The sequence below is a fragment of the Lissotriton helveticus genome, chromosome 6 (genome assembly GCF_964261635.1).
Source record: "Lissotriton helveticus chromosome 6, aLisHel1.1, whole genome shotgun sequence".
Classification (NCBI taxonomy): Eukaryota; Metazoa; Chordata; class Amphibia; order Caudata; family Salamandridae; genus Lissotriton; species Lissotriton helveticus.
In genome coordinates, this window is record NC_136067.1 from 1,967,217,586 (window position 1) to 1,967,244,429 (window position 26,844).

The 26,844-nt window shown below is 43.1% G+C and overlaps 1 protein-coding gene across 1 annotated transcript in view; it reads right to left on the minus strand.

Annotated features, from left to right (window-relative positions):
* Positions 1 to 24,834: 24,834 nt before the first annotated feature.
* The window catches only part of LOC144763942 (fucolectin-like), a 215,025-nt gene continuing 213,015 nt past the window's right edge, over positions 24,835 to 26,844 (minus strand). Inside the window, exon 4 of the mRNA XM_078649987.1 lies at positions 24,835 to 25,318. Coding sequence (XP_078506113.1) covers positions 25,153 to 25,318 — 166 coding nt within the window. The 3' untranslated portion in view covers positions 24,835 to 25,152. The remainder of the gene's footprint in view (positions 25,319 to 26,844) is intronic.

Consider the following 26,844-nt stretch of genomic DNA (forward strand, 5'->3'; position numbering starts at 1 on the left):
CATTTTGATCATTAAGTTGTTCAATGGTTGTCCATTTCAAATCATCCACAGTATGTTCAGTGGTCAGATAGTGTCATGACATCTTGGTTGTAATCTTCTTGCAACGGACGTTGCTCCTATGTTCCCCTATGTGAACCTTGACTGGTCTTGTCGTCATGCCTATATATTCTAGGCTGCATGGGCAGGTGATCATATATACAGCATTTTTACTGTTGCAATTGGTGAAACTTCTCTGTTCCCATTCTGTACCATTCCAGAATCCTATTTGTCTTCTCCTCTTTATTAGGTGGCATGTGCTGCAGTTACCACAGGGATGGCGACCCAGTACTGGTGGGAGAAGTAAATGTAAATGTAATACACTTGTAAAGCGCACAGCTGCCCCAGCAACGGGGCGTCCCGGCGCTGTATAACTCTGGGGAACCCGTCCTGGCTTTCCCTGTGGGATGGTCCCTTGCTGGGAGTCCCCAAGGTGGAGCCAGGCATCCCCGGAATTGGTGGGGCCGTTGTGGAGATTAGGCAAGCTAATGCCCAGAGTTGCCGAGTGGAACCCCTGATTAGAGTAAGCACCGAAGCGAGAATTATCGAGTCCGCTGACCAAGGTCCACAACCCTGCCGCATCGGGAATTGAACCCTGGTCCCGGACTGACTTCTGCTCTCAGGCCTGCTGCCTCTAACCAGTGAGCCACACTACTCCACAAGTTGTACCTCAGGTGTTTTTGTGGTCCTGCTTGTGGTCTTGTGTGGACAAGCATGTCCTTTAAATTCCTTCCTCTCTTATCTGTAAACATGGGAGTTGGGAGGTTGAGTTTACAACAATTTAAGAGTCTCCAATGTTTATGGACAATTTTGGTTACTTAGTCGAATGGGGGTTGAACGTGGTAACACAAATTGGCCTCTCCTCATGGTAATCACATGTCTTGTCCTCCAACAGGGCGTCCCTGTTATTATTTCGGGCTCTTTTCATCGCTTTGTTCATGATTCCTGTTGGGTAATTACGTTTCTCAAGTTTAGTTTGTAGGTCGGATGCTTGGGTCTTGAAATCCTTTCCATTGCTCTCTAGGGCAGCAGTAGTGCTGTCATTTATGGCATGCAGGGTCAGGAGAATAAAACCCAAGTATACACCAAAGTCTCCAGTGAGTCATGTGATCAGTAATGGATCATAGCTTGCCTCAAAGTGTGTAGGACAGCATTAACCAATGTTGACTCTGTCTTTAGTCTTTTACTTATAACTGGACTTCTTCCATGAGACTGCCACTACCAACCTCTCAAAATGTCAGAATCAGTGTGTTGTTCCAATGATTTCATTGGCAAAAGCATCACAGCACAATGTTTTACCCTGCATGCGTCATTTGAGACTTCTAGACCCTGTTGCATCTCTTCCAGAAAATCCACCCTTTAGCTAGCCATGGCCAAATGTAGATTTGATTATTGTAACAGAATCCATGGAGGCCTTCCTGCGAAAACTATGGCAAAATGCCAAAAAGTTTAAAACTACATATGTAGCGCATCCTTGATCTGAAGTGAAATGACCACATCTCTTAGACCTGAAATCTATCCACTGATTCCTGATGAAGCAGAGGGCCAATGTCAAGATCTCCTGCCTTCCGCATGGACCCAACAAGGGCAGGACGCACCTGCATTTCCATCTTGTTGGTGCCATACCATCTGCCCACACACCTAATGTGGTCCCCCTAAATCAGATTCTCCTTTTAGTTGCTGAGGTACAAGAAATGTATTAGCAGAGAACCTCATGCTCGACTCCTTTCTGTGGAACTTGCTTCCTTAATCTCTTCATACCAAAGAATGTTTTCTGAGATTCAGGAAGTCCCTGGAGACACAAGTTGAGGCCTCTGGGATGCAACATAGCTGACAGTACTGGCTTCTGTGACCGACTGCTACGTAAGGTCCCCAAAAACCCCAAGAAAACAGGGAATAAAAGTTCGGGGGCGGAGGACGTGGCGGAAATATCAAGAGATGTGGAAAAGTCAATCGGGGATACAACAACACCCGTTGTTAGTAAAACATCAGTGAGAGGGTCTACCCCATCTTTAGGCTTAACCCCAAAGAAGGTGTTGGAGTCTGCAAACAAAGTAGGCGCAAAAGGCAGTTCGGCAGTCTCAAAATCCATTAAGGACTTTATAGGCAAACACTTCAAAGGGAAAGAGACAACAGAAAAGGACCCAAATGTGGTAGAGTCGCCGTTAATTATTGAAGACCAGGCAGCTTTAAGTGTGGAACCCCTTGACCAGACTGAGTTTGAAATTGCTGGAATCATGATGGAACCCCGCCTGTCATCTTCTCCACGGTTATTTCAGTCATTACTTATTCAGGAAACGGAAGTAGAGGTGGAGGAAGAAGGAAAAAAAGACAGAGTAATACTTCGGGTGGGGGCGAATCAGCCCAGAAGGACCCCAGTCTATATGTGAACCCAACAGGGGAAAACCCCTATGTTGCCCATACTGAGCTATCAGGCATTGCCCACATAGTTTTGAAGTGTCAGGGTCATCTAGTTTATCCATGCTTGAGGTTATGCTAATGCTACAGAAAACATTACATGGTCAAAGGAACCATTTTAAGAACATAGTAGGGGAGCTGACTCAGATTAAAGGCCTAATGCCTATTCTAGTAAGAGCGGTGGAAACTCAGGAGAATATCGAAGAGGATGGGGAGGATGATGTGGTAGGGGAGGATGAAGGGACAGAGGAGGACGGAGTGGTAAGGGAAGAGCAGTGAGTATACACCAAGAAGAGGAACCAACAGTATATATCTCCCGATGTCCTATGATTATAAAGAAATATGGGGTTAGGAGGAGTTTAAAACAAAATATCCCGAGGTGGCGAGTGGGAAAAAAGGCTCAATATAAACAGCACTTGGTAAAGCAACAGGAGGATGGGAAGGGGGCAGATCCAGTTACAAGGGCACAAGACAAGTCGGGGTTGCCAGAAACGAAAAAAAACTAACTTTTGTAGACACAAGCGAAAGAGCCCATAGTGCGGAGGGTCAACCCAAGTGGGTAGCAGGGGAAAGCACAGTAAAGAATACCAAGGTCGCCATGAGGAATTATCCAGGATGGAAGGAGGATGTAGAACAAAAAGGCGGGATGGAGACGCCGAGATGGATGGTTGGAAGATCCCAAACCCCTCTGATGGTGGACACCTGGCTATTTTTAGAACGCTTAGGTCAGGAAAAGGGGGGAAAAGGGCTAAGAAACTAAAACCCCTAAATCGGTCCCAGCTCCTTGCTTCATTTGAAAAATGCCCTAGTTTGAAATATGTTTTCACAGATGATCTCAAAGAAGTAGGGTTCCTAAATAACATCAGCGGGGAGGAAGTAACAAAAGTCCTCCTCCACTCAGCATTAATAAAAGTTGCTATGGAAAATGCAGTGGCTGAGATGTTAAGGGAAGGGATTAGAATATCGAATATTGAAGAGAGAGGAGGTGATGAGGGTGAATCAAGGGAAATCATTCCTCAGGAACCATGCGGGGTTGGGTGATCGGCACATAAAAATGATTACATCAGGTCGGGCCAAAGAGGAAGCTCTTAAAGTTACGATAATCCCCAAAAACACAGAGTTGGAGGATGTTGATGCTTTGGTGGGAAATAGATATAGAGAACTGGCATACATGGGATGCGAGGAAGAGGGGTACCTGAATAATAATGATTAGGAATCTGGGTCGCCGCACAGCCTATCCATCTTGTCCTGGAATGTAAATGGATATAAAAGAATAGCGATTGAGGAAGGGTTTAAAAATATCCTTGAGTAGTCCGACATTGTATGTCCGCAGGAGACGTGGCTGTGCGACGATACCCTAGTTACCGAAGGCTTTGCCCACCATGTAAGGCCGGCGAAAAAGAATCAAATAGGTAGGCCATCAGGTGGCCAGATGACTTTAGTATCAACAAGAATAGTGAAAGATCTACAATCCCTTCAAACTTAGATGCAGCTGGGCATTAGGCAGTAGAATACTGTTAACAAATAATAATGCGGGTGGTGGAGGTATCTGCATTATAAATGCGTACATTCAGAAAGGGAAAATAAAGGAGTACTAAGTGGTGTTGGATTGCCTAAAGAAGGATTTGGAGGGATTATATGAGTTATACCCTAAAGATGTGTTCTTAATATTGGGTGATTTTAACCATAGACTAAATCCCCAAAAAATAGACGCATGGCAGAGTGACGTGCTAAAAGCTCATAGTATAGAACTTGCGAAGTTCCCCCATTGCGTTATCTCCACCCAAGACATAAAGCTTGGGCAGTTGCTGGGAGCCATGGGCCTGATTTGTATTAACAGAAGGAAAGAACAAGATCGGCCCGCTAAACGTACCTTTAAAATAGGGCAGCAACTGTGCCCTATAGACTATGTATTTATCCATGTGTGGTGCTTCCATCTAATAAAACACTTTGAAGTACTTGAGCTACAGGGTAGCGACCATTTTCCATTGTCGAACGAATTAGAGGTAAACAAGGTTTCCCCAAGACAGAGAGTGTTACAAATGGATGTTGAATACCCAAAGCGGCTTATAACACGGATTAGAGAAGAACATTTAGAGAAACTGAGAGCTCTCCAGTTAGTAGTTGGGCTACAAATCCCCCTACCAGGGGAGGCCTTACCCTGGTATGAGGATATAATTAAACGAATGGTGGAGTGTCTTAGGATAAAAATAAAACGGGGTAACCATGGGCTAAATAGTAAAGCCATAGCACCTCCAGCCAATAAACCCTGGTTTGATGATGAATGTCGAAATGCTAAGGCCGCTATTAAGAAACATGAAAGAGGCCTTAGGCGTAGCCATAATGATATATCATCACTAGAATTAAAGAAAGTAAGGTTAAAATACAAGTCAACAATTAGAGAGAAAAAAAGGTCCTTTAAGGAAAGATGTTGGGTTAACTTACTCGAGACCATTGAAGAAAAAAATGTTAAAGGATTCTGGAAATTGATTAAAGAATGCATGGGGGAAGTTGTGGGTCACCTGCAGTGTTCCGTTCCTGAGGAAAAGTGGGCAGCCCATCTGGAGGTACTATATGGCAAATGGCCTAGTAAAGGGGAATTAATACCGACATGCTGGCCAGAAGTCAGGAAGGATATACTTGTACATTTTACCCCAGCTCATATTAGGAGAGTAATATCTGGTCTAAACTTAACTCGAGCTGCCGGCCCAGGACAACCTACCAGCAATTATTATAAAAACAAATCCCGACTGGTGGGCAGAGTTCTTTTGTAATATGCTTCAAGGGATACTAAAGACAGGATTAATACCAGAAATCTGGAAAGGGGCTATTGTTAGACCGATACACAAAAAAGGTGATGTAAATTCCCCAAAAAATTACCGCCTAATAAATCTCCTCAATATTGGGGAAAAGGTATTCTCCAAAGTAATCCTAGGCCTGCTAAAGGATTGGGCAGAGGATAACCAGATCGTACCCCCAGAACAGGGGGGGTTCAAAGAAGGGCACTCGACGGTGGACCACTGTTTTTCTCTTTGGGCCATCGCGCGGAAGTCGATAGAACAGAGGGGTAATTTATTCTGCTGTTTTGTGGACTTCCGCGCGGCTTTTGACCTTGTGAGCAGGGAACAGCTATGGTCAACTCTGGAAGGATACAATATACATGGAGACCTACTGGCGATTATAAAAGCCTTACACACGGAAAACTGGGCCCAGATAATCCTGGACGAGGAGGGCGGACTATCTGGGAGGATCCAGATTGGAAATGGCTTGAGGCAGGTGTGCGTACTTGCCCCTCTGCTTTTTTCCCTGTTTTTGGCCGACTTACCAGCAAAATTAAGAGAAGTAAAATGGGCTAGCCCAAAAGTGGGTGGTAATCATGTCTCGTGTCTACTATATGCAGACCATCTAGTGATTATGGACCTGACGCAGATAGGTCTCCAGAGAAAACTAAACATGTTCAATGAATATTGCCTAAATAAAAAGCTAATAGTGAACATGGAGAAGACCAACATTTTATGCTTCGGTAAAAATAAATCCCGGTTCCCTTGGTGTCTAGGCACAAATCTGCTTGAGGGGGTAAATGAATATAGATACCTCGGAATCTGGTTTATGAGTAATTTTAAATGGTATACCCATCTGGAGGCACTTAAAATGAGGGCATCTGCCTCGGTGAAGGGACTAAAAAGATTTAACAGTACTTATGGAGAAAATTCAGATAGGCCGGTCATAAAAGCCTTGTTAGCAATGGTCCCCCCCCAATTTTTGTACGGGGCAGAAGTGCTTTATTTAAGTGAGAAAAAAGGCTGGGATAAAGAAGAAGGAAATATCTTTAAAAACGTACTCTCACTGCCAAAATCCTCTATGATACAAGCGGTAAGACTTGAGTTGGGAATTACCTCTTGGGCGGTAACTGCCTGTATGGCACTAATTCGCTTTTGGCAGCGCCTAGAGTCTGAAGAGCACCAATAAATTTCCCAGTGGTGTAAAAGTGAAATTGTCACTAGTGAGCTGTCCTGGGCGAAACAGACAAGAGCCGCACTACGAAAAGCATATGGAGAGTTGGGTTTAAAATTATGTCCGCAACTAAGTCACCCAAGCATAGATAAGAAAGAATTAAGAACACTGGGAGCTTCCCGCACAAATGATAGGAATCTGACAAGAAGTACCCCTATTTAGATAGATTGCCATGCTTGCACTTAAGACGGGAGGTACTAAAAGTGCAAATAGGGATAAAACCCTGCTACGGGAATACTGAGATTAAAATTTTTATGTTGAATAGTATTGGTACCTGTGCTTGTGCGTTAGGTAATCATTGCGATATTGTGCACATTTTATTAGATTGTACAAAGTTTTTAGATTCTCGGAAAGAGATTTTATGTCCAATATTAAAAAAATATATGATCAGAAATAGGATGCAAGCTGTTAGCCTTCTAGTTGAGGTGACAAACCTAGACATTGCTTGTGCTTTTGGGAAATTTATGAATAATGTCAGGGTGTTCCTCATGTGTACAGAATAAAAATATTTTTGGAAGGATCGGGAGGGAGATGAAAGAACTGCCCGACCGAACTACTCGTAGGTGGACACTTGTATCTTGTATGAAGGAAATGTGTATTTTATGATATGTATTTATACCATGTTTTAATAGGATCCTTGCTATATTTTATTAGCATTTTATGTATAGCGTACACTTTTAAGGTTGTAACTAACCAAATAAAGTTTTCTTACTGACTGACTGCTACTATTGTCCTCCTCTCAGAGGATAATGCTACTACCTTAACCGGTTATTACCTCTCTGCTGCATATGCCTGAGGAGAGCTCAGGACCGACCCCATGGCTGTGCTAATACCATATAAAAACAATGCAATAAAATAATATGCATTTTTCTATTCCTTTTAACATAAATTAGTTGATAATACTGATGTGGATATTACTGATAGAGAGATCTGCAGTGTAAATTACAATGCTTTGTTTTTATGTTTTAAAAACAAAAACAAAAATAAAAGGCTTTGTTATTTGCAATGTCAATAGCGCAAACTCACGTAAATGCGAGACGTATTGCATTGCAAATGCTTGTTATGTTAGTAAAGACAAACTTTCCGCTCCTTAGTTCACCAGAAGAACAAAGTGACTGCTAACTACTCTGACATTCTTGCGTCCCCAGAAAAAGTGCTTACTTTCAAATTGGAGTTGTTGTAACACTTTTGGAGAACTGTGCATGAGAATCACGAGGGACATTTAAAGCACCCTGGGGAGCACAGACATCTTCGCTTCTGAAACGCAACCAATCCAGCAATAGAGCTTCGTGTGTCATTTCTGCATATCTTGGTTTAGCTCCTCCAAGTGTGTGAGGATTTAGGGCCATCCCTTGAGCAGTGGAGGGGCCCATGCACGTCTTTAGGAATCCCTCCGCCTCCGAACTGAACTGATCTCACCTCAGAATTGGAGATATTTATCTTGAAACCAGACACCAGTGCTTGTTAGTGTTGTAACTCGTCCAGCAAGTCTGGCAGGGAGCTAAGTGGGTTGAATAAGGGCACCAAGATATCATCTGCAGACATGCAGTCTCAAACATCTTTTTGTAGGCGACTTTGAGATCGTTAATCATTTGACAATGATGTGTGTATCAGGGGTTTGGTAGTTAGCATGCAGCCATTTGTAATGGTGACAAACAACAACGTGAGCGAGGAAATGGTTGAATTAGTCTAAGCCATTGGCGATCATTCAGGGGTGATTTCCAGCCCATCATTATTTACCCACTGTCCCTTTCTAAATGGAGTCCTGCAAATTCAAATTAGCATTGGTCCTGTTGCAAGGGGAACTGTCCAGCCCAAACTGCTGGATAGGGTCCCCTTCAGATAGAAACACAAGTAACCCAAGGCTGGTGTAATATTGTGGGCTGTATCCCAGGGAGCAACCAGTCAGGAGATATATGCTAGTTTACCCTGCTGAACACCTTTTCCGCATCTGGTGACAGTAGCAAGATAGCGAGGGCTGCCACCAAGCACAATGGGCTCGTGAATTGGCTCCCACTTCAGTTAATTAGTTGTGGGTCTCCTATATCTGCAGGTCTGCAGAAAAAGTGATCATAAATAACACTGTTAGGCAATAGCATGATAGAGGGTTGTGGGAGATGAATTAGAATGCACATCACAGGAAAAAGAGAACAGGAAATTATGAAAATTATTAAACATGATTAAATCATAGAGAGATGGTCCAACAGAAAAAGTGAGCATGAGAAAGGTAAGAAGAAAAAGGTAAGCATAAGAGACAAAAGATGGGTATATAGAAAGAGAACAGAGAAAAATAGAAGAAAAGAAGGGTGAAAGGAAGGAAGGAAATAAGGAAGAAACTGTGAAAGGTAAGATGGAAGGGTGAAAGGTAGGGTGAAAGAATGAGTGAGTGAAAGGATGGATAAATGGAAGGTTGAAAGGATGTATGGAAGAGTCAAAAGATCAATAGGTTAAAGAGTGAATGGATGAAAGGATGAAGATGGAGATGAACACATGGGGCACAGTGAAAGTAGAGGTGGGTGAAAGAATGGCTAGATAACTACATGATTATAGTCATGGAAAATGTTTGAATGGATACTTGTATATATAAAAGAGTGGATGGAATTAGGAAGGGATTGATGGAGGGGGTAATGGATGACTAGATAGAAGAGTGAAAGGATGGCTGGGTAGTTCGGTGGAAGTACGATGAAAGGGTGAAGAACTCGGTTAATGAGGGTTGAGTTTGCTCACTTCACATGTTTGTTGTGATTAGAAGTTTGTTCAAGTAAGGGATATTTGAATGCTTGCCCACTCTCTTGGTTCTTTGTCATGGATGATATGTATTTTTGATGTTGTGCCCTCATGCCCGAGAATATTTCCCGAATAGTCAGGATATAATATATGTGGCTCCTATGGTCCCCGTCACAGACCTACTATTACTTTGAATCATTTGATATGTACGTTCAATAAGGAAACAGGAATGTCAATCAATCAATCAGGGTAATTATAAGGGGGCTACTCACCCGTGAGAGTCTCATGGCGCTGGGGGGGAGCAGCTCCGTTCAGTCAAAGAGCCAGTTCTTGAGTGTCTTCCTGAAGATGTTCAGGTAGGGTCTGATGTTGGAGCTCGTTCCAGGTCTAGGCTGCATCTTAAGTTCTTCCATCTGTTCTGGCTCTGCGGATGCGCTGCCTTTCGGCGAGGGCGAGGTAAATGGATCCGAAGTTTCTTTTGGGTACGTGGAGGGAGATTCTCTCATTGAGGTATTGGCGTCTGGTGTTGTGGATGAATTTGTAGGCATGGGTGAGTATCTTGAACGTAACTCTCTTCTCAACATGGAGCCAGTGGAAGTTTTGTAGGTGTTGAGTGGTGTGCTCGTGTCAAGGGATATCGAGGATGAGTCTGGCTACGGTGTTCTGTATGGTCTGGAGTTTGCGGATAAGAGACTTGTTGATCCCGGCGTAGAGGGCGCTGATATAGTCCAGTTTGCTGGTGATGAGCTTTCCTTGATTCGTGGGGGATCCACTTGAAGGTCTTTTGGAGGATTTGGAGGGTGTTGAAGCAGCTGGAGGTGATGGCATTGACTTGTTGGGTCATGGAGTGGGAGGAGTCGAGTACGATGCAGAGGTTTTAGGCATGGTTAGTGGGTATGGAGTGGCTGCCGAGGGCGGTGGGCCGCCAGGTGTCGTCACAAGCCGAGGGGGAGGGTCTGAAGATGAGGGCTTCTATCTTCTCCAAGTTGAACTTCAGGCAGTGTCTGCTCATCCAGGATGAGACACCCTTCATTCCTTCCTGGAAGTTGAGTCTGGTGGTGATTGGGCCCTTGGTGAGGAAGAGAATGAGCTGGGTGTTGTTGGCGTAGGATACTATGCTGAGTCCGTGCTTTCTGACGATGGCGGCGAGGGGGGCCATGTAGATGTTGAAGAGCGTGGGGCTGAGAGACGATCCTTGGGGTACTCCACAGTTGATTTCCGTGAGTTCGGAGAGGAAGTGTGGTAGTCTGACTCTTTGGGTTCTGCTGGTGAGGAACGAGCGGATCCAGTCGAGGGCGGTTCCTTGTATGCCAGCGTTGTGGAGTCTGGTGGTGAGTGTGCGGTAGAAGACGGTGTTGAATGCTGCAGAGAGGTCGAATAGGATCAGGGCTGTGGTGTGTCCTTGGTCAAGGAGGGTCCGGATGTCGTCTGTGGCTGCCAGTAGGGCGATTTCGGTGCTGTGGTTACTGTGGAAACCGGATTGGGAGGGGTCCAGGATGAAGTTTGCTTCAATGAGTTTTGTTAGCTGTGTATTGAAGGTCTTTTCTGTGACTTTGGCAGCGAAGGGGAGGAGGGAGATGGATCAGTAGTTCTTGAGGTCAGTGGGGACTGCTGAAGGCTTCTTGATCTGGGTTCTGACTTCTGCACATTTTCAGTCATCAGGATAGGTGCCGGTCTTGAAGGTGGTGTGTATGGTGTGTCGTAGTTCGGGCGCAATGGCGGCTCTGTGAAAGAAGTGTGGGGGGCAGGGGTCGGTGGTGCCTCCTGATTAGATGCATTTCATAGTCGAGTAGGTGTCTTCGGTGGTGACTGGGATCCAGAAGGAAATGGTGGGCTGGTTGGCGTTGCTGGAGCAGGAAGTGGATTCAGAGTTGGGTGTCTGGTCGTTGAAGTTGTCGTAGAGTGCCTTGATTTTCAGATGGATGATGATTTTCAGGTGGAAGACTTTAAGAGTCACAATGAGTTGGGCCCTTATCTGGCGTTGATATTACTGTCACCACCACATTCAGCATGGAGTCCTGCAGGGGAAATTAATTATCCAAAGTATTTGAACAGTCATGGGGCTAGTGGCCTGCAGAATATCTTGTAGAAAGCCATCATATCACTATCGGAACAAGGAGCTTTATCTAGCTTTAATCATTGTACGGACCAACTCACTTCCTCAATTGATATTGGAGTTTCTAATGCCTCACAGAGGTCAATTTTGAGTTTGAAACACAGATTGAACCCTAAATATTTATCACTTATATCAGCAGCCACTGGCTCATCATCATAAACGTTTGGATAGAATATTTGGATGAATTCAACAATTTATTTGTCCTCCCAGGACCTGCACTGATATAAACCCACCTACTCCATTGCCAGATCCCTAATATGTTTTTCCTGTCCAGCACAAGGTGTAGTTTGCCTTTCACTTTAGCCCTAAACACCACAAACGTGTGCCATATTTTTTTAAACAGTATTCGTGTGTGCTTGATTTCACCATTGCCAATAGCAGTTTTAGTTGGGAACTGATATCTAGTAGCTTTTAGCATGCCACTGGAGACATTGGATATTGGATATTGGATATTGGAGGGGTATTTGTAAAGCGCAGACGTTCGCTCCGAAGGGAGCATCTTGGCGCTATGAAAACCTGGGACCAGATCAGAGGGAGGGCAGTGGGGGGTTTAGATGGCTGCTTTAGTCCAGTCGTCAGAGAGATTAAAAATCCATGTTTTGAGGTGTTTCCTAAAGGGTTTCTCTTGCGTCTGGAATCTAAGATGCTTTGGCATACTATTCCAGGCTCTGATAGCTAGGGTGCTGAGAGTTTTTCCGCCTTTGGTTTTTAGGTTGAATTTGGGGAGGGTCATGAGGTTTTCTTGAGAGGATCTAAGAATGCGACCCGGAATGTAATGAGGGAAACGTTTCGCAAGGTAAACTGGGCCAGATTTGTGGAAGGCTCGGAAGGCTACAACGAGAATTTTGAATAGGATTCTCTTGTGCAGGGGGAGCCAGGACATAAATGATCCTCTCAATTACACGATGAATTGTAGCCTGAATAAACCACACCTATGCTTCATTAGGTCCATATATCACTGGTTATGTATGCAGTGGAGTTAACAGCAATCACTAGGCTTATATTGGCCTGCTGTGTTCAACCTTATCATATTATGGAAATTTCCAGAGAATAATGGAGCAACTGTTGTCTTCTTTGAATGCCTGAGGAGACGTTTTTAGTTTAGGCCAATCGCCTATGATCAGGTGTGCCTCCCAAAAACAGCAGATGTCCTCTGCCATTTCTGTTAAAAGATTGATCACTATGAAGTGTTTTTGCTAAAGCATTCAGACTCTTAAGCATTATATGAGTAGGCATCTAGAGTCAGCCCTTAAAGTTGCGCAATGTTGTAGGGTTGGATGTCTCACTGTATCTAGACTGAATAATCCTTCTTGCCACAGAGGGCACTTAATGTGTAACTGCTCCCTGTCACCACGTCCAGGTAATGCATCCTTCACCTGCTTAGCCCCAATACCAAAAGAAAAACGGAACCAAGAAAACCTGGAACACAATTATACTTTCGTTCCACCCATTTGAAATAATGGAACCTGTTGTAGAATTATAGGGTTGTGGGATTCTGTACCTTGAATAGTTTCCTCCTTCTCCCCACCTTCCCCTTCACTCAACCAGTTTGCCTAGACCTTGCCAGCGATGTAGTCATGGACAACAAGAGACGCTTCACTCAACTGTCCATGGCACCAGTGTCTGCTGCATCACTTCAGCTTTTTTTCTTCTGCCTATCATTGATTCTCTGAACTTCTTGCAAAGCATCCATATTGGCTATCTCTTTTTCTTGGTCTGGCAGTTGACTTGCTCTTCGTTTGTTTGTCCTTTTGCTAGATGGGACGTGTCTCTTTCAATCTGAGTAATGTGGGGTTTTCAGGACTCTGATATTTTTTGTTTCCAAGCTGTAGAATTACTTTCACTTCCAAGGAGGTCTCGACATAATGTTTTACTCCCTCCCAAAATAATATCAGTATGGAGTGTTGTGGCTAGGGAGGAACTTGGTCACCCTTTTAAAGTCTCTCATTTTACTTAATTGGGCTGCAGTCAGAACATAGAATAATTCCAGTGTATGCCCATTAAATATAATAGCATCATTGGTGCTATCTAAGCTCATGACCTCTACTAGTTCATCTAAGTATTAAGATACTAGCAGCCCGTCCCGACGTTGTCCGGGAGCAATTAGGCTTCAGGGCCCCCGCCCACCCCGATGTTGTCCGTGGGTCCCCCGGAGCCTTCCTCCATATATTGCAGTATTATACCTCTATGTTTACTTTGTACGCTTTTGTAACCTGCACGCGTAACTTTTTCCTCCTGTAATGCACCGTTTGGCTCACTTTTTTAATGCTCCGTTTGCTTCCTCTTGCTACCTGCACACGTCACTTTTTCCTCCTATACCTCTATGTTTACTTTCTACGCTTTTGTAACCTGCACACGTAACGTTTTCCTGCTGTTATGCCCCGTTTCGCTCACTTTTGTAACGCTCCGTTTGCTTCCTCTTGCTCACGATGTATGCTTTTGTAACCTGCACACGTAACTTTTTCCTCCTGTAATGCACCGTTTCGCTCACTTTTGTAACGCTCCGTTTGCTTCCTCTTGCTCACGATGTACGCTTTTGTAACCTGCACACATAACTTTTTCCTCCTGTAATGCAACGTTTCGCTCACTTTTGTAACGCTCCGTTTGCTTCCTCTTGCTCACGATGTACGCTTTTGTAACCTGCACACGTACCTTTTTCCTCCAGTAATGCAGCATTTGGCTCAATTTTTTAATGCTCCGTTTGCTTCCTATTGCTCACGATTTTCATTTTTGCTTCATTTTTCCGTCGCTCACCGCTCCTAAATAAATAAATAAATAACCTACCTCATCCGCCGCTCACTGCTCCTCCCCGCCTGTCCGCCGCCCCTCACCACCTGTCCGCCGCTCTTCACCGCCTGTCCGCCGCTCCTCCCCACGCCATGTCCGCCGGTCCTCCTCGCGCTCCTGGACGCCGCTCCTCCCTGCGCTCCTCACGTTGGGCACGCACGTCGTGGCGGGCACTTCTTCCAAAGGACTACTTTTTAAAAAAATAACGTAGATTTATTAAGTTTATATAGCCTATGTCCTTCTGCACACCCTGACGATTACAACGATGTATCGGGTGTGTGGATTGGCGCTGTGGTTCCCGAGTTTACCCTCCTCAAAGGTTCAAAGTTCTTCCTTTATAATAGTAGTATAGATTAAGATTATAAAAAGGTTTCAGCAGGAGATTCTAGTCATGTATTAGGGCCCAGTGGAATGGGGGGGGGCAGACAAGATTTATGCAGAACGTTTGGATGTCCTGCTCCTCAGTGTTCTTGGGCAGACCCCATATAGGGAAGTTGTTGTGGCAGACTCTATTCTCTGAAGCGGTTTGCTTTAAGAGGAGCTCATTGGATATGTCTAGGAGCTGGTTACCTACTAAAGGCATGCTGCTCCTCAGTTTAGTCATCCATTATTCTATCCATGTCATTGATTTTCATTCCCTGAACACCTACATCCTTTTAGAGCTCCTGGAGATGTTTTGAGGTCTTATATATCCTGTCAATGTCTCGCTTTGTTTCTGCCTGAAAATGGTGGTGACAGATCTCTGTGAACTGCATAGAATTACGTGGAGGTCTCTCAGGTGACGATTTAGTAGACCTCGGGTGCTTGTTGCCCCTGCTACGCTTGGCATTCTTCACTGCCAACATGTTTGTAATTATTGGATCTCTGCACTCCCTCCTTGTTGTGGAGGATTATAGCTTGTTATATCAGAAGTTACTTAAGTGTTGTAATTCCACCAGTGTATTCCCAATTCAACTACTTGGAGTGTTTCCAGCTTGGCTTGTCAACTTGTGGTATTAACGTCGCCCAGTTTAGGCAAAATCAACTCCACTTGTGAAAGTTTTATCTTCCTGAGTGGAGTCCTATTCCTGTTCACCGCCATCGTCTTAGATTCTGCCCCAGAACAAATATTACCATAAAAGGCAGGGGATTCAATCTTCCTCCATTGAGAGGCTTTTCTTGTGTACAGAAGGTGTATGCAGCACAGGAGCTTTGATCCACTTCTTGCACTAATTAATGCATTGGACAAAGAATGCCCAGGTGAATTCCAGAGTACAACCACCTCACAGTGAATGTTTCATTGGGAGAAGTGCGGTGTTGGAGCGCAAGGAGGGAAAACAGGAATATGCAGTCACACCTATAAATTGCCCACGGTCCTCATAGTCTGAATCCCAGCTATTATAGAAGCCTCATGGACAAAATGTTCTGGCTTCTATTTTTCATTGTGGTTTTATGGATGGTCATCATTTGTTTCAAGGTTGCCTACTCATTGTTTCCCTGCATGCGAGGTACTTCATTTGAAGACTATGTGGTATGGTCTCCTATGAGACATGCAAGTTTGCAGCTTTGTGTTGTGGTCTACTTGTTGTGTTTTTCTGCCATGGCAGCACACTGGAGTCTGATTCATCGGCAGTAGTATTAGAGACAGCAGGTCTTCGTCTCTCCAGATTACTGTGGAAGTGGACATTTTGCTGAGTCAGACATTGGCTTTGGTCTCTGCTGTTCTGGTAGTGTCTAATGGCCTACATTAGTGGTCCAATATGGCAACCAGTCCTTGGAATGTCAGCTGTTTTAGGTTTAGCTCTGTTTGAGGACCTTATGTCAGCGCAATGCAGGTGTGTTTCGTGCAGGTGAATGTTTTTATGAGCTTCTCAAATAGTTCAGCATTTAATGGTTGTAGAGGTCTGAGTATGGGTCACAGCGCTTGTGTCCACCCTATTCACCATCAAGCAGACACTCACATTGTTAGCAGAGTGCCTGTTTGCACCCTATGTTTTATTTTGTCAACCAAACGATATATAGAGTCATCTTTTAAGTTGTCTAATCGAAGCTTAATATTCTCTACCAGGCATTCCAGTCAAAAAATGAAAACAAGCTCAACAAAGCCCCTGTGAACACAGGGAAGTGTTAAAGTGCTGCACACATTTCTGCCCCATTCTGTATAACGATTTCAAAACCTTTCTTTGTTCATGGGTAAGTTCCCATGTAAAGGTTCTTGTGTATTGATCTTTCCACCTCTTCTTCCTCCCTCCAATACATTCCCTATCCTAATGAGATGAAACTTCTCTACCCCTGTATGTGGTCCTTGACCGCAGGCCTCGGATATAGGCTTTGGGAAGATCTCACCAGGTGAGAAATGCCAGTTTATACATTCATCACAGCTCAATCATGAGCATGAGATGTGAAAAGGGCATTTTTACCAGTCTGCCTCTGTTTCAACAGCAACATTAATATTGGAGAATGTTTAAATTAAACTGTACTGTTCATTGGAGTCTTTATCAAAGAGTCAGAAACGTATCTCATATTTGTGCAAATAAGATAACCACGTTTGCTTTCCAGTGACTATGTCAACATTGTGTCTGTCCAACTACTTTACTAACTCAATGAGTATTGGGATGACTGAATTGTTTGAGGTGTGGCTGCCTGCAGCAGCTTACGGTGGAACAGGGGCCGATCACTAGCCCAAGAAAAGCTATGAACTTTTTTTGTTTAAAATACCATTTATCTCACAAGGTTTATAGGTTTCATGCATGTTGTGCAATCCTCAAAATACTATGCAATGTATGTAATCCCCATGTACAATTCATAACACCCCTTTGGAACACTTGTCTTCCACTCAATCAATTGAGCCCTGAGGTGGGAGGGTGGGGTATGGAAAGAGACAACTGCCTCTTGTATTCCTTCTGAAATACTCAGGGGCAGATTTACAAGCTCCTTGCACTACTTTTGCGTCACTTTTAACATGGGAAAAGTGAAGCAAAAGTGGTGCAAAGGGCTTGTAAATCTGCCCCTCAGTGACTTGGGTGAAATAGACATTTCAGGATGAGTGCCTCTGATGACCGCTAGGTCTGGGGCAAAGTTGGTTACACTACAATGGAACATGTCACCAAAGGCTGAGGAAAGAGCAGTTGTACAAATGGGTTCTCTGTCAGATTCTGAGTCAGTGTCTCAGGGTGTCGAGAAGGGCCTGATGTGGGCTTGGTCAGGTATGAAGACAATAGATGGGCAGCCAGGGTCTGTGCAGCATTACTGATGTCAGGCCAATTTCTAGATTGCAGGCAGAGCTGGGATACAGGAAGCTGCAGTTTATGGTGATATTTGATGCTTGGTTGGAGTGCACACACACACACAAGCATGAAATAAAGTGGAATAAAGAACAACACAAATAGCTTGATAGTGTTAACGTGTTAACTTACTATTGATACCATCCTACAAAGCCAAGAAAAAGGATGGGGCCGATTTACAAGCCCCTTGCAACACTTTTATGCTGCTGTTGCATCACTTTTGTGACGCAGTGGCGTCGTAAACAATGTGCCAGGTTGCGGCACATTTAGAACGTGAGGCATCTAGGGAGATGCATCACATTGTAAAGCCCTTCCTCACATTATACCTGCGTCAGGTATAATGTATGTAGGCTTGGTGTTCTGATGCAAGAAAGCCTCGTACAAGTGACACAGTGACATCTACAAGATGTTACTGTGTCACTTCTACAACGCCACTACATCAAAACCTTACGCCTGCTTGAAGCAGGCATAAGGAGTGACGCAGCATAATAGGAATAGGCATTCCTAAGCAAGCATTGCTGGACCTGCGTCGCACTTGCGACTTGATTCCAGCAATGCGTTACCTTTATGAAAACAGATGTGTGACGCATCTATCAATCCTTGTGCCACGGTGCGCTGCATTGTAAATGGTCCATCATCCCCTTTTGTATCGCTTTGTTCGCCCTAAGTGTGGCAGGGTATGCTCAGACGTGAGTCCCTTGTTCACTTGGCCACTGGATTCAAGATAGCCTGGCTGATGAGGATTATGAATCCGAAACCGGTCCCAGGATGCTTGTTTCCGGTCCAGGGAAGACATGGCTTGGCAGTTCGTGCTGGACTGTTCCCACGAGGCACAGGGTCAGACTGATTTGCATATAGCCATGTCTGAACTGGGGTGGCTGAGTGAACTAAAGAATGGTGATGGATTAAACCCAGATCAGTTGACTGGGGGTGAGTGTTTGATTTGTTCAAACGCTCCGTCCATCATCCCCTTTTGTATCGCTTTGTTCGCCCTAAGTGTGGCAGTGTATGCTCAGACATGAGTCCCTTGTTCACTTGGCCACTGGATTCAAGATAGCCTGGCTGATGAGGATTATGAATCCGAAACCGGTCCCAGGATGCTTGTTTCCGGTCCAGGGAAGACATGGCTTGGCAGTTCGGGCTGGACTGTTCCCACGAGGCACAGGGTCAGACTGATTTGCATATAGCCATGTCTGAACTGGGGTGGCTGAGTGAACTAAAGAATGGTGATGGATTAAACCCAGATCAGTTGACTGGGGGTGAGTGTTTGATTTGTTCAAACGCTCCGTCCATCATCCCCTTTTGTATCGCTTTGTTCGCCCTAAGTGTGGCAGGGTATGCTCAGACGTGAGTCCCTTGTTCACTTGGCCACTGGATTCAAGATAGCCTGGCTGATGAGGATTATGAATCCGAAACCGGTCCCAGGATGCTTGTTTCCGGTCCAGGGAAGACATGGCTTGGCAGTTCGTGCTGGACTGTTCCCACGAGGCACAGGGTCAGACTGATTTGCATATAGCCATGTCTGAACTGGGGTGGCTGAGTGAACTAAAGAATGGTGATGGATTAAACCCAGATCAGTTGACTGGGGGTGAGTGTTTGATTTGTTCAAACGCTTCGTCCATCATCCCCTTTTGTATCGCATTGTAAATGGTGGCGCAAGGGTTTATTTGTGTGACGCATCTCTGCTAAAATGCAGAGATGCATCAGTTCTTGTAAATCTGTCCCGATGTGTTTTGGTGTGTCTGTTTTCTAACAAGTGCCTGTTGTGTCGTAACCCTTTCTCTCTTTCTCTTACCCTCCCCTGCACGTGCTAGTCCCCAGCGTGTAATTGGTTAACCCTCAGCTGGAATGCTGACAGCTGACAGTTATACACACATTTGCAGTTTGCTTGGTGTTTTCCTTGAGACGCATGCTTATGGTGTGTTGTCTGTACAATAAACTTACTTTTAGAATCTCCGCCTGGTTCCGGTCAAGTACTTTACAAATTTGGCGACGAGGTATTTTGACAGCACACCACTAAACCCACATGAAAGGTAATGAAATGAAAAGAAAAAACAACGATGAAAAGTAAAATCCGGTAAGAATTTGTACGAAAGAAGCGTTGCTGGGAAAATAAAAGAAGAAGCTTGGAAGGATAAAAACTAGTGAGAAAATAATATGTCAAGCAGTGAGAAAAACTATTTAAAACATTAGTAAAAGAAAGACTGTAAAATCCGGAAAGCGTATGAATGGAAAAATTGCACGCCGGAAGCAAAAAGAAAACACATGAATGATTTGCACAACGTAAATGTATTTCTGACTCTGAAACATCGAGGAAGTTAATTTTATCTGTGAGGCAAGCAAACAATGCGTCAAAAGAAAGATTAATATATCAAAAAAAGCATGCGGAATTAGTTTGAAAAACGGACTGGAAGATCATTACCATCTTAAAGGGATTTTGATCGTGTTGAAGCAATATGTTTTGGGAATAAGAGTGGCCGAGCAGGGAGTGAGCGCAAAGACGTTTCTGTGAGGAAACTTGCTTCGGGCGTGTGGCGCAGTCGCTAGCGTAACATCTCGTTGAAACGCGCTTGAGGCCATATTGAAAGTAGGAAGTCAGCGTTGTAGACGCATCTGCGAACACGCTCGGGTAACGTGCGTGCCAACGGAAACCAATCTTTTATTAGCAGTATAACAGTATAAACGGCGTAATAAAGAAGGAAACCAATAAATAAAAAGAAATAAGAATTCAGTGAATTAAACAAACAACTGGAAAAGAAAGGGAAAGTACATAGGAAAATTAAAGTGAAATGGTATTTAACAGCACATTAACAGTTTTGACAAGGAGCATATGTTTAAGCGAATAAATAAAAAAATAAAAAAACAAAACTAATAATAGTAAAGAAATAAAAGGAAAAAAAAAAGTAAGTGACACATCTACAGGAAAAAAAACTACAGAGCATGGCTAATAGTAAGAATTACAATTTACAGCCACCAGAACCATTTTTAAAAGGCACAGGTGTACCACCAATTAAATGGGAAGTATGGAAAGAGTACTTTAGTAATTACATATCTACTTTCGGGAAAGATGAAGAACCAATGAAACCTGAAGAAAAGAGAAAAATAGTATTACACTGTTTGGGTGCAGGCAGATTAGAAGTCTATCAGAATATCACTAAGAAGGTGCGAGAGGGTGAAAATAGAAATGTATACGATGAAGCAATGGAAGACTTAGATGGTTACTATAAACCCACAGTATGTGTAGCGGTGCACAGATATAAGTTCTACAGGAGAAAACAAGGAAAAGATGAAAGTGTAGATGATTATGTGGCTGCATTAAAGAACTTGGCAATAAGATGCAAATTTGAAAATATGCACGATGACTTAATAAGAGACCAAATAGTAATGTGTGCTGCAAATCCAAATATACAAGATGCACTGTGGGTGAAAGGTGAGAAACCCCTACAACAAGTCATTGATATTGTAAAAAAAGCATATTTAACTGGACGGTGTGCAAAGGAAGTCATCAATGATAATAAAAATAAAAATGAGGAATCTAATGTGGAGGCAAAAGTAAGTGGAACTAAGAAACAGATTGTAAATTACAGGAGCAAAGGGATTGAGAAACCAAAGTCAAGCGGCTACGGAAAAACGTACGAAGAATTGAAGTGCTATAGGTGTGGTAGAAAAAAACATTTAGCTAACAATTGGAATTGTCCAGCGAGGAATAACAAATGTAGTAAATGTGGTCTCAGTGGTCATTTCCAAAAAGCATGCAACAAGAGAGAAAGAGCAAAAATAAAGTATGTCCAGGAGGAGGAAGAAGGGGAAACTAACTCGTCGGACGACTCGGAATACAATTTGTGTGTACTAATTGTGACAGAAGAAACAGAAAATAAAGAGGAGAATAATAACAGCAACAAAAAGAAACATTTATGCAAAATGGAAATAGGGGGTGTCGAGATGGAAATAATTGCAGATTCGGGCTTTCCATGCACTATTGTCAACCAAGAAGTGAGGAAAAAAAAGCTTACGGATGTACTTGGAAACAAAATGGAGAAACCAGATTTACTCCTAAAAACATTCACGGGTGAACCTATCGAGCTGGTTGGTTACAGGAAACTTAACTTTGTATTCAAGGGAAGAGAAATGAACAGCAAACTGTATGTCGCAGTCACTGGTCCATCCGTTTCAGTGTGGAAGGATCAAGGCAAACAGGGCATTACTCTAACCCTAACAGCTCCGAACCCGTTCTTGTCATGCAACAGGACACATTGACGAGTAGAGACCTCATGAACATATTCCCTAATGTATTTAACATGAAAATTGGCAAGCTAAGTGGGTTCCAACACAAAATCAAACTTAAAGAAAACGCAACTCCCTGTTTACACAAAGTACGACATGTACCCATAACATTAAGAGAGGAAATAAATAAATTCCTGGATGCAGACATAATTGAACCTACAGAATCTGCAGAATGGGTTGCATCCTTACTCGTCGCAAGGAGACCTAATGGTAAACTGAGACTATGTATGGACGTGCGAGACCTTAATAAAAATATAATCATAGATCAGTACCCCCTACCAAGAATTGGAGAAATGTTATCCCTCACCAAAGACGTGAGCATGTTCTCAACGATCGATCTAGCCGCAGCATATCATCAGGTACCATTACACCCGGAGAGCAAACACCTCACCACATTCATATCACCGTTGGGGTGTTTTAGATTCAAGAGAGTACCTTTTGGTATAGCATCCGCGGCAGCGTTATTTCAAAGACTTATGCACGAAATCTTTATGGGAGTCAAAAACATACTCATCTTCCAGGATGACATCTTGGTCATGGGTAAAGATCAAATGGAACATGACTGCAAACTAATCTGAGACAAATGTGGAATGACTGCAGAATACAATAAATGCAAATTCAGTAAAAAGTGCGTGAACTACCTGGGACACGAAATATCGAGCGATGGAATAAAACCAAAAAAAGAACTGGTGAAGGCAATCAAGGACGCACCAGTACCTGCAAACAAAGATGAACTAAGAGCATTCTCAGGGCTTGTAGTGTACTATTCTAAATTCCTAAAAGACTTTTCCGCCAAAACATTCAACATTAGGACACTTTTAAAAAACAAAAATAAATTTGAATGGACAAAAGATTGCGAGAAGAGTTTCAAACAACTGAAAAAAGAAATTTGAGATGGACCACCACTGCAAGGATTTGATGGGAATTTAGAATGTGTAATCGCCACAGATGCAAGCAGAAAAGATATAGGCGCAGTACTAACTCAAATAGAAAAAAATGGCAAGGAAGTCACCATCGATTTTGCATCTCGCGCACTAGCAGCAACTGAGGAGAGGTACTCTGTAATTGAAAGCGAAGCACTGGCTTGTGTGTGGGGAATGGAGCATTTCCGTCAATACATTTGGGGGAAAAAATCGTACTGAGAAGTGATCATAAACCCTTGACTAAAATACTAACTGTGAAGGGACTATACAATGCATCGCCAAGGTTGGCTCGCCTATCCATAAGACTATTTGATTACAATTACGAAGTACAGTACCTGCCTGGAGGAAAAAATATGGTGGTAAGCAGATTACCATTACAAAATGTTGAGAATGAGGCGTTGGAGGAGGAACTGTGTGTTACAAACGTGAGCGAGGAATTTCCAACTATACAAAAAGAAGAGTGGATAAAGGAAAGTTTGACCGATGAAGTATTGCAAAAAGTAAGTGAACACATTATAAAAGGCTGGCCAAAGAAAAAATGTATGGAGACTGAGCTAAAAGCTTTTTGAGAGCTGAGAAACGAGTTATCAGTCGAAGACAACCTCGTATTGAGGAATGGCAAAGTGGTACCACATAAGACTCTTAAGGAAAGAATAATAAAAATATGCCACAAAGGACATTTGGGAATAAACAAGACAAAACAGAGAATTAAAAGTTGGTATCGGTGGCCAGCTTGTGACATAGAAATTGAAAGGGCAATGTGCTAGTAATGGTAGACCATTTTTCAAAGTGGCCCGAGATAAAAGTATGTGGAAAAGTGGAAACAAATGACTTGTTGGAGTTCATGGAGGAAATATTCATCAGAGACGGAATCCCTAAAACGATTGTAAGTGATAACAGAAGCAAATGCACTTCAGATGCATTTAAAAAGTTTGTAAAAAAAAACGGAATCGCCCACAAAACAACCTCAGTATACCACCCGGCTGGCAATCGGGCCGTGGAAAGATTCAAGGGTGATTAAAGGAACCATCCAACTGGCAAATAACAACGGTAAATGTTGGAGAAAAGAAGTCAACAAAATGGTTTGGGGATATAGAATTACTCCAGGAGAAAAAACGTTGGTGAGCCCTTTTGAAGCTATGAGAGGAAGAACCCCAATTTCAAATGACAATATCGGATGGATCAAGTCGGCAAAGGAAAAGGAATGGTCTGTGGAAACTATCAGGAAAAGGATCAAGGAGGCGCAAAATGCATGCACAGAAAAATACGACAGGAGAAAGAATTGTGAAGAGATCAGTATCAAAGTAGGTGACAAAGTAAGAGTAAAGAAAAGTGAACACATGTTCAAAGGGGAAAACAGATTTACTGCACCTTTGGAAGTTGTGAAGGTTTTCTGCAATTCAGCCTTACTCAGTGACGGTAGAGTGTGGCATGCTTCTGCTGTATCAGTTTGTCACGGAGAAGATATAAGAAGAGTAAAACGCACAGTACAAGGACAGGCACAAGAAGGACCCAAACATGGGTGGTCACAACATGAGGAAGATGAATCTGAAACAAAGAACGATTGCAATAGAAAACCATCAGGAACTCCGGGTAATCAGACTATTCAGGACCTAAGGGTCATTGAATCCATTGGTGACTACAGGGATCCCAGCACTGATGCCTCCGTAGCATCCCAGGACACTTTTGACATCTGCTCTCCAGAAAATGAACAAGATGAACCTTAGTGTGGAGACGTGGAGAGTAATCTCAACCTGAAAGAGACAATAAACTCCTTACCATCGGGAGGGGAAAAAAAGGGCAGCACAAAGTATTGCCCCTATCAGTGATGTTAGCGAAGTAAGGGCTAGCACCAGTAGCTTCCACCGGGTTATTAGTAAACCCAACAAATACAATGACTTTGTTTGTGAATAGAACATTGTTTTATATTACTATTATTTTGCGGTATGCTTCTACTACTCTGTTCTATAGGGAAGGAGATGTGTTGTGTCGTAACCCTTTCTCTCTTTCTCTTACCCTCCCCTGCGCGTGCTATTCCCCAGCGCGTAATTGGTTAACCCTCAGCTGTAATATTGACAGCTGACAGTTCGATGACAGTTATACACACATTGGCAGTTTGCTGGTGTTTTACTTGAGACGCATGCTTATGGTGTGTTGTCTGTACAATAAACTTACTTTTAGAATCTCCGCTTGGTTCCGGTCAAGTACTTTACAGTGCCCTAATAATTTGTGGTCACATAGCAGAATATAAATAACAGTATGAAAAACCATCTGCAATTATATCTTTATTGAATTAAACTGAAAGAAACATTTGAAAATATTTTGAATCATATTAACAAAGATAAATCCAGAATATAAATGTGAACAGAATGAAATGAACGACAATTAATTGAATGAAATTAAACGAATGAAAGAAAATGAACAGCATAATTTCAGTGTGGTAATTTGAACTAGCAGTTCACGCTACAACAATTAAAGAACAATTGGTGTGTATTCAATACATTGATTCAATAGCGCTCCAATACTCAATTAAATTTGTTGATATATTGAATATGGCTAATAATAGGATCTTGATTAAATGCCTTTATTTGCCATGAATGTGTGGTTCCGGGTCAGCAAAGACCTGCACTTCACAAAGCGTGAGCCACTCCTTTCTGCCTCGTATAATGACGTTCACATAGCGACCGACCATTCCATGGCAGTAGAATGTCTGGGTGGCACCGGCTCCGATTCCGGAAATGTAGGCGCACCTGGGGAAGCAATAAACAGACAAAAATTATATAACTCATTACAGTGTGAAACAATCTGCATTCCTGGGCTCTGTTTATATATCAATAATTCAAGGCCATTTCAGAGCAAGTGTTGACAAAGACAAGAAGTAAGGTTTGTTAATTGTTCATGCACAGCAGCAGGGCTGGACACTGGACTCAAAGCAGCCCTGGCAAGTGTTGTCCGACAAGCCCCTGTATGGTGCACAGTGAGTGCATAGAGCGAGCCTGACCACTAGAAGGAGTGTTTGGGGGGGGTTCGCCTCCAAACACATTTGGGCAAAACATGACACATTCTACAACACCGTGTTCATTCTATATTCATTGCTGTTAAAGCATAGTAAATGAAGACCTCACAGTGCACCAGGATACAACAATCATCACTGGAGCCGTGCAAGGATTTCGTTCACTATCACCCCCCAACAGAGCCCCTCATGTCTCCCAGCTCCTCTCTCACATGGATCGCATTTGATTTATAGCGTTTCTGATACCAGTGTAGGGTGTCTGAGCACATTACATCACACACAAACACAGGGACAATAAATAAGTGTGTAAATCAATGTATAGAAAACTCCAGAAAGACAGAGGGAATTACAAGGTGTGGGATTCATGTCATCCATACTGTTAGGCATTTTTTAATGTAAGATTGCTTGGTGTGGAGAAGCACAAATCCAGGATTGAGAACGTAACACCGTGGTTAGTTAGGGTTAGCTTTACTTATAAGAATTTATTTCTACCCAAACAAGCCCTTTTGAGCAACATTAGGTTAATGAAAGACTCAGAAAAAAATATAACTATCTAACCTGTACTATGTACTCTGCATGTAGCTCCTTGATGACATTTGATAGCTCACTGCTAGATTGATTGTAACTGATGAACTGTACAATAACGAAAAGATCTCTGTGACAAATGAAGTTACCCACTAAGCACTGCAAATAAAATATGGTTCTGTGATCTGTATGGTACACGTCCTTTGCAGCAGGCATAATATTTATTAATTTATTATTTAAAAAGTTTTGAATAGTGCAAACAAGACCCCAAAGGATATCAGAGCGCTTCACAGCAATGGAAGGGAAGAACAAAGTAAAGGGGACATTGACGAGGGGGTAAGAGAGGGTAAAATAATGAGCTACTAAGATTGTACAAGGATGTGAGCAAACATTACTTAATAAGGTAAGGCAGAAAATAATGGACATTACAGTTGTTAGGCAAAAATAAAAACCTCTGAGCTACCTTAACTTAACCAAAATTGCCACTAGACAAAACTCCGATCTCGCTCCAGCAGGCACTTTAATCACCAGAGTTATCTTGACACTTTTATTGTTCACGGAAAGCTACTGTCTATACATGGAACTCTGCAGCAGGTGCTTTCAAAACTGCTACAAAGAAGGTCCTCAGTAGCAAAACCAGCTTTTTCACTCTTCCAGCCTCCCAGGGAAACGCCCAGTGGCCGGTACGACCAATCCAGCGTTGATGCACAGAGACCCATGACATGCCTGCACACATAC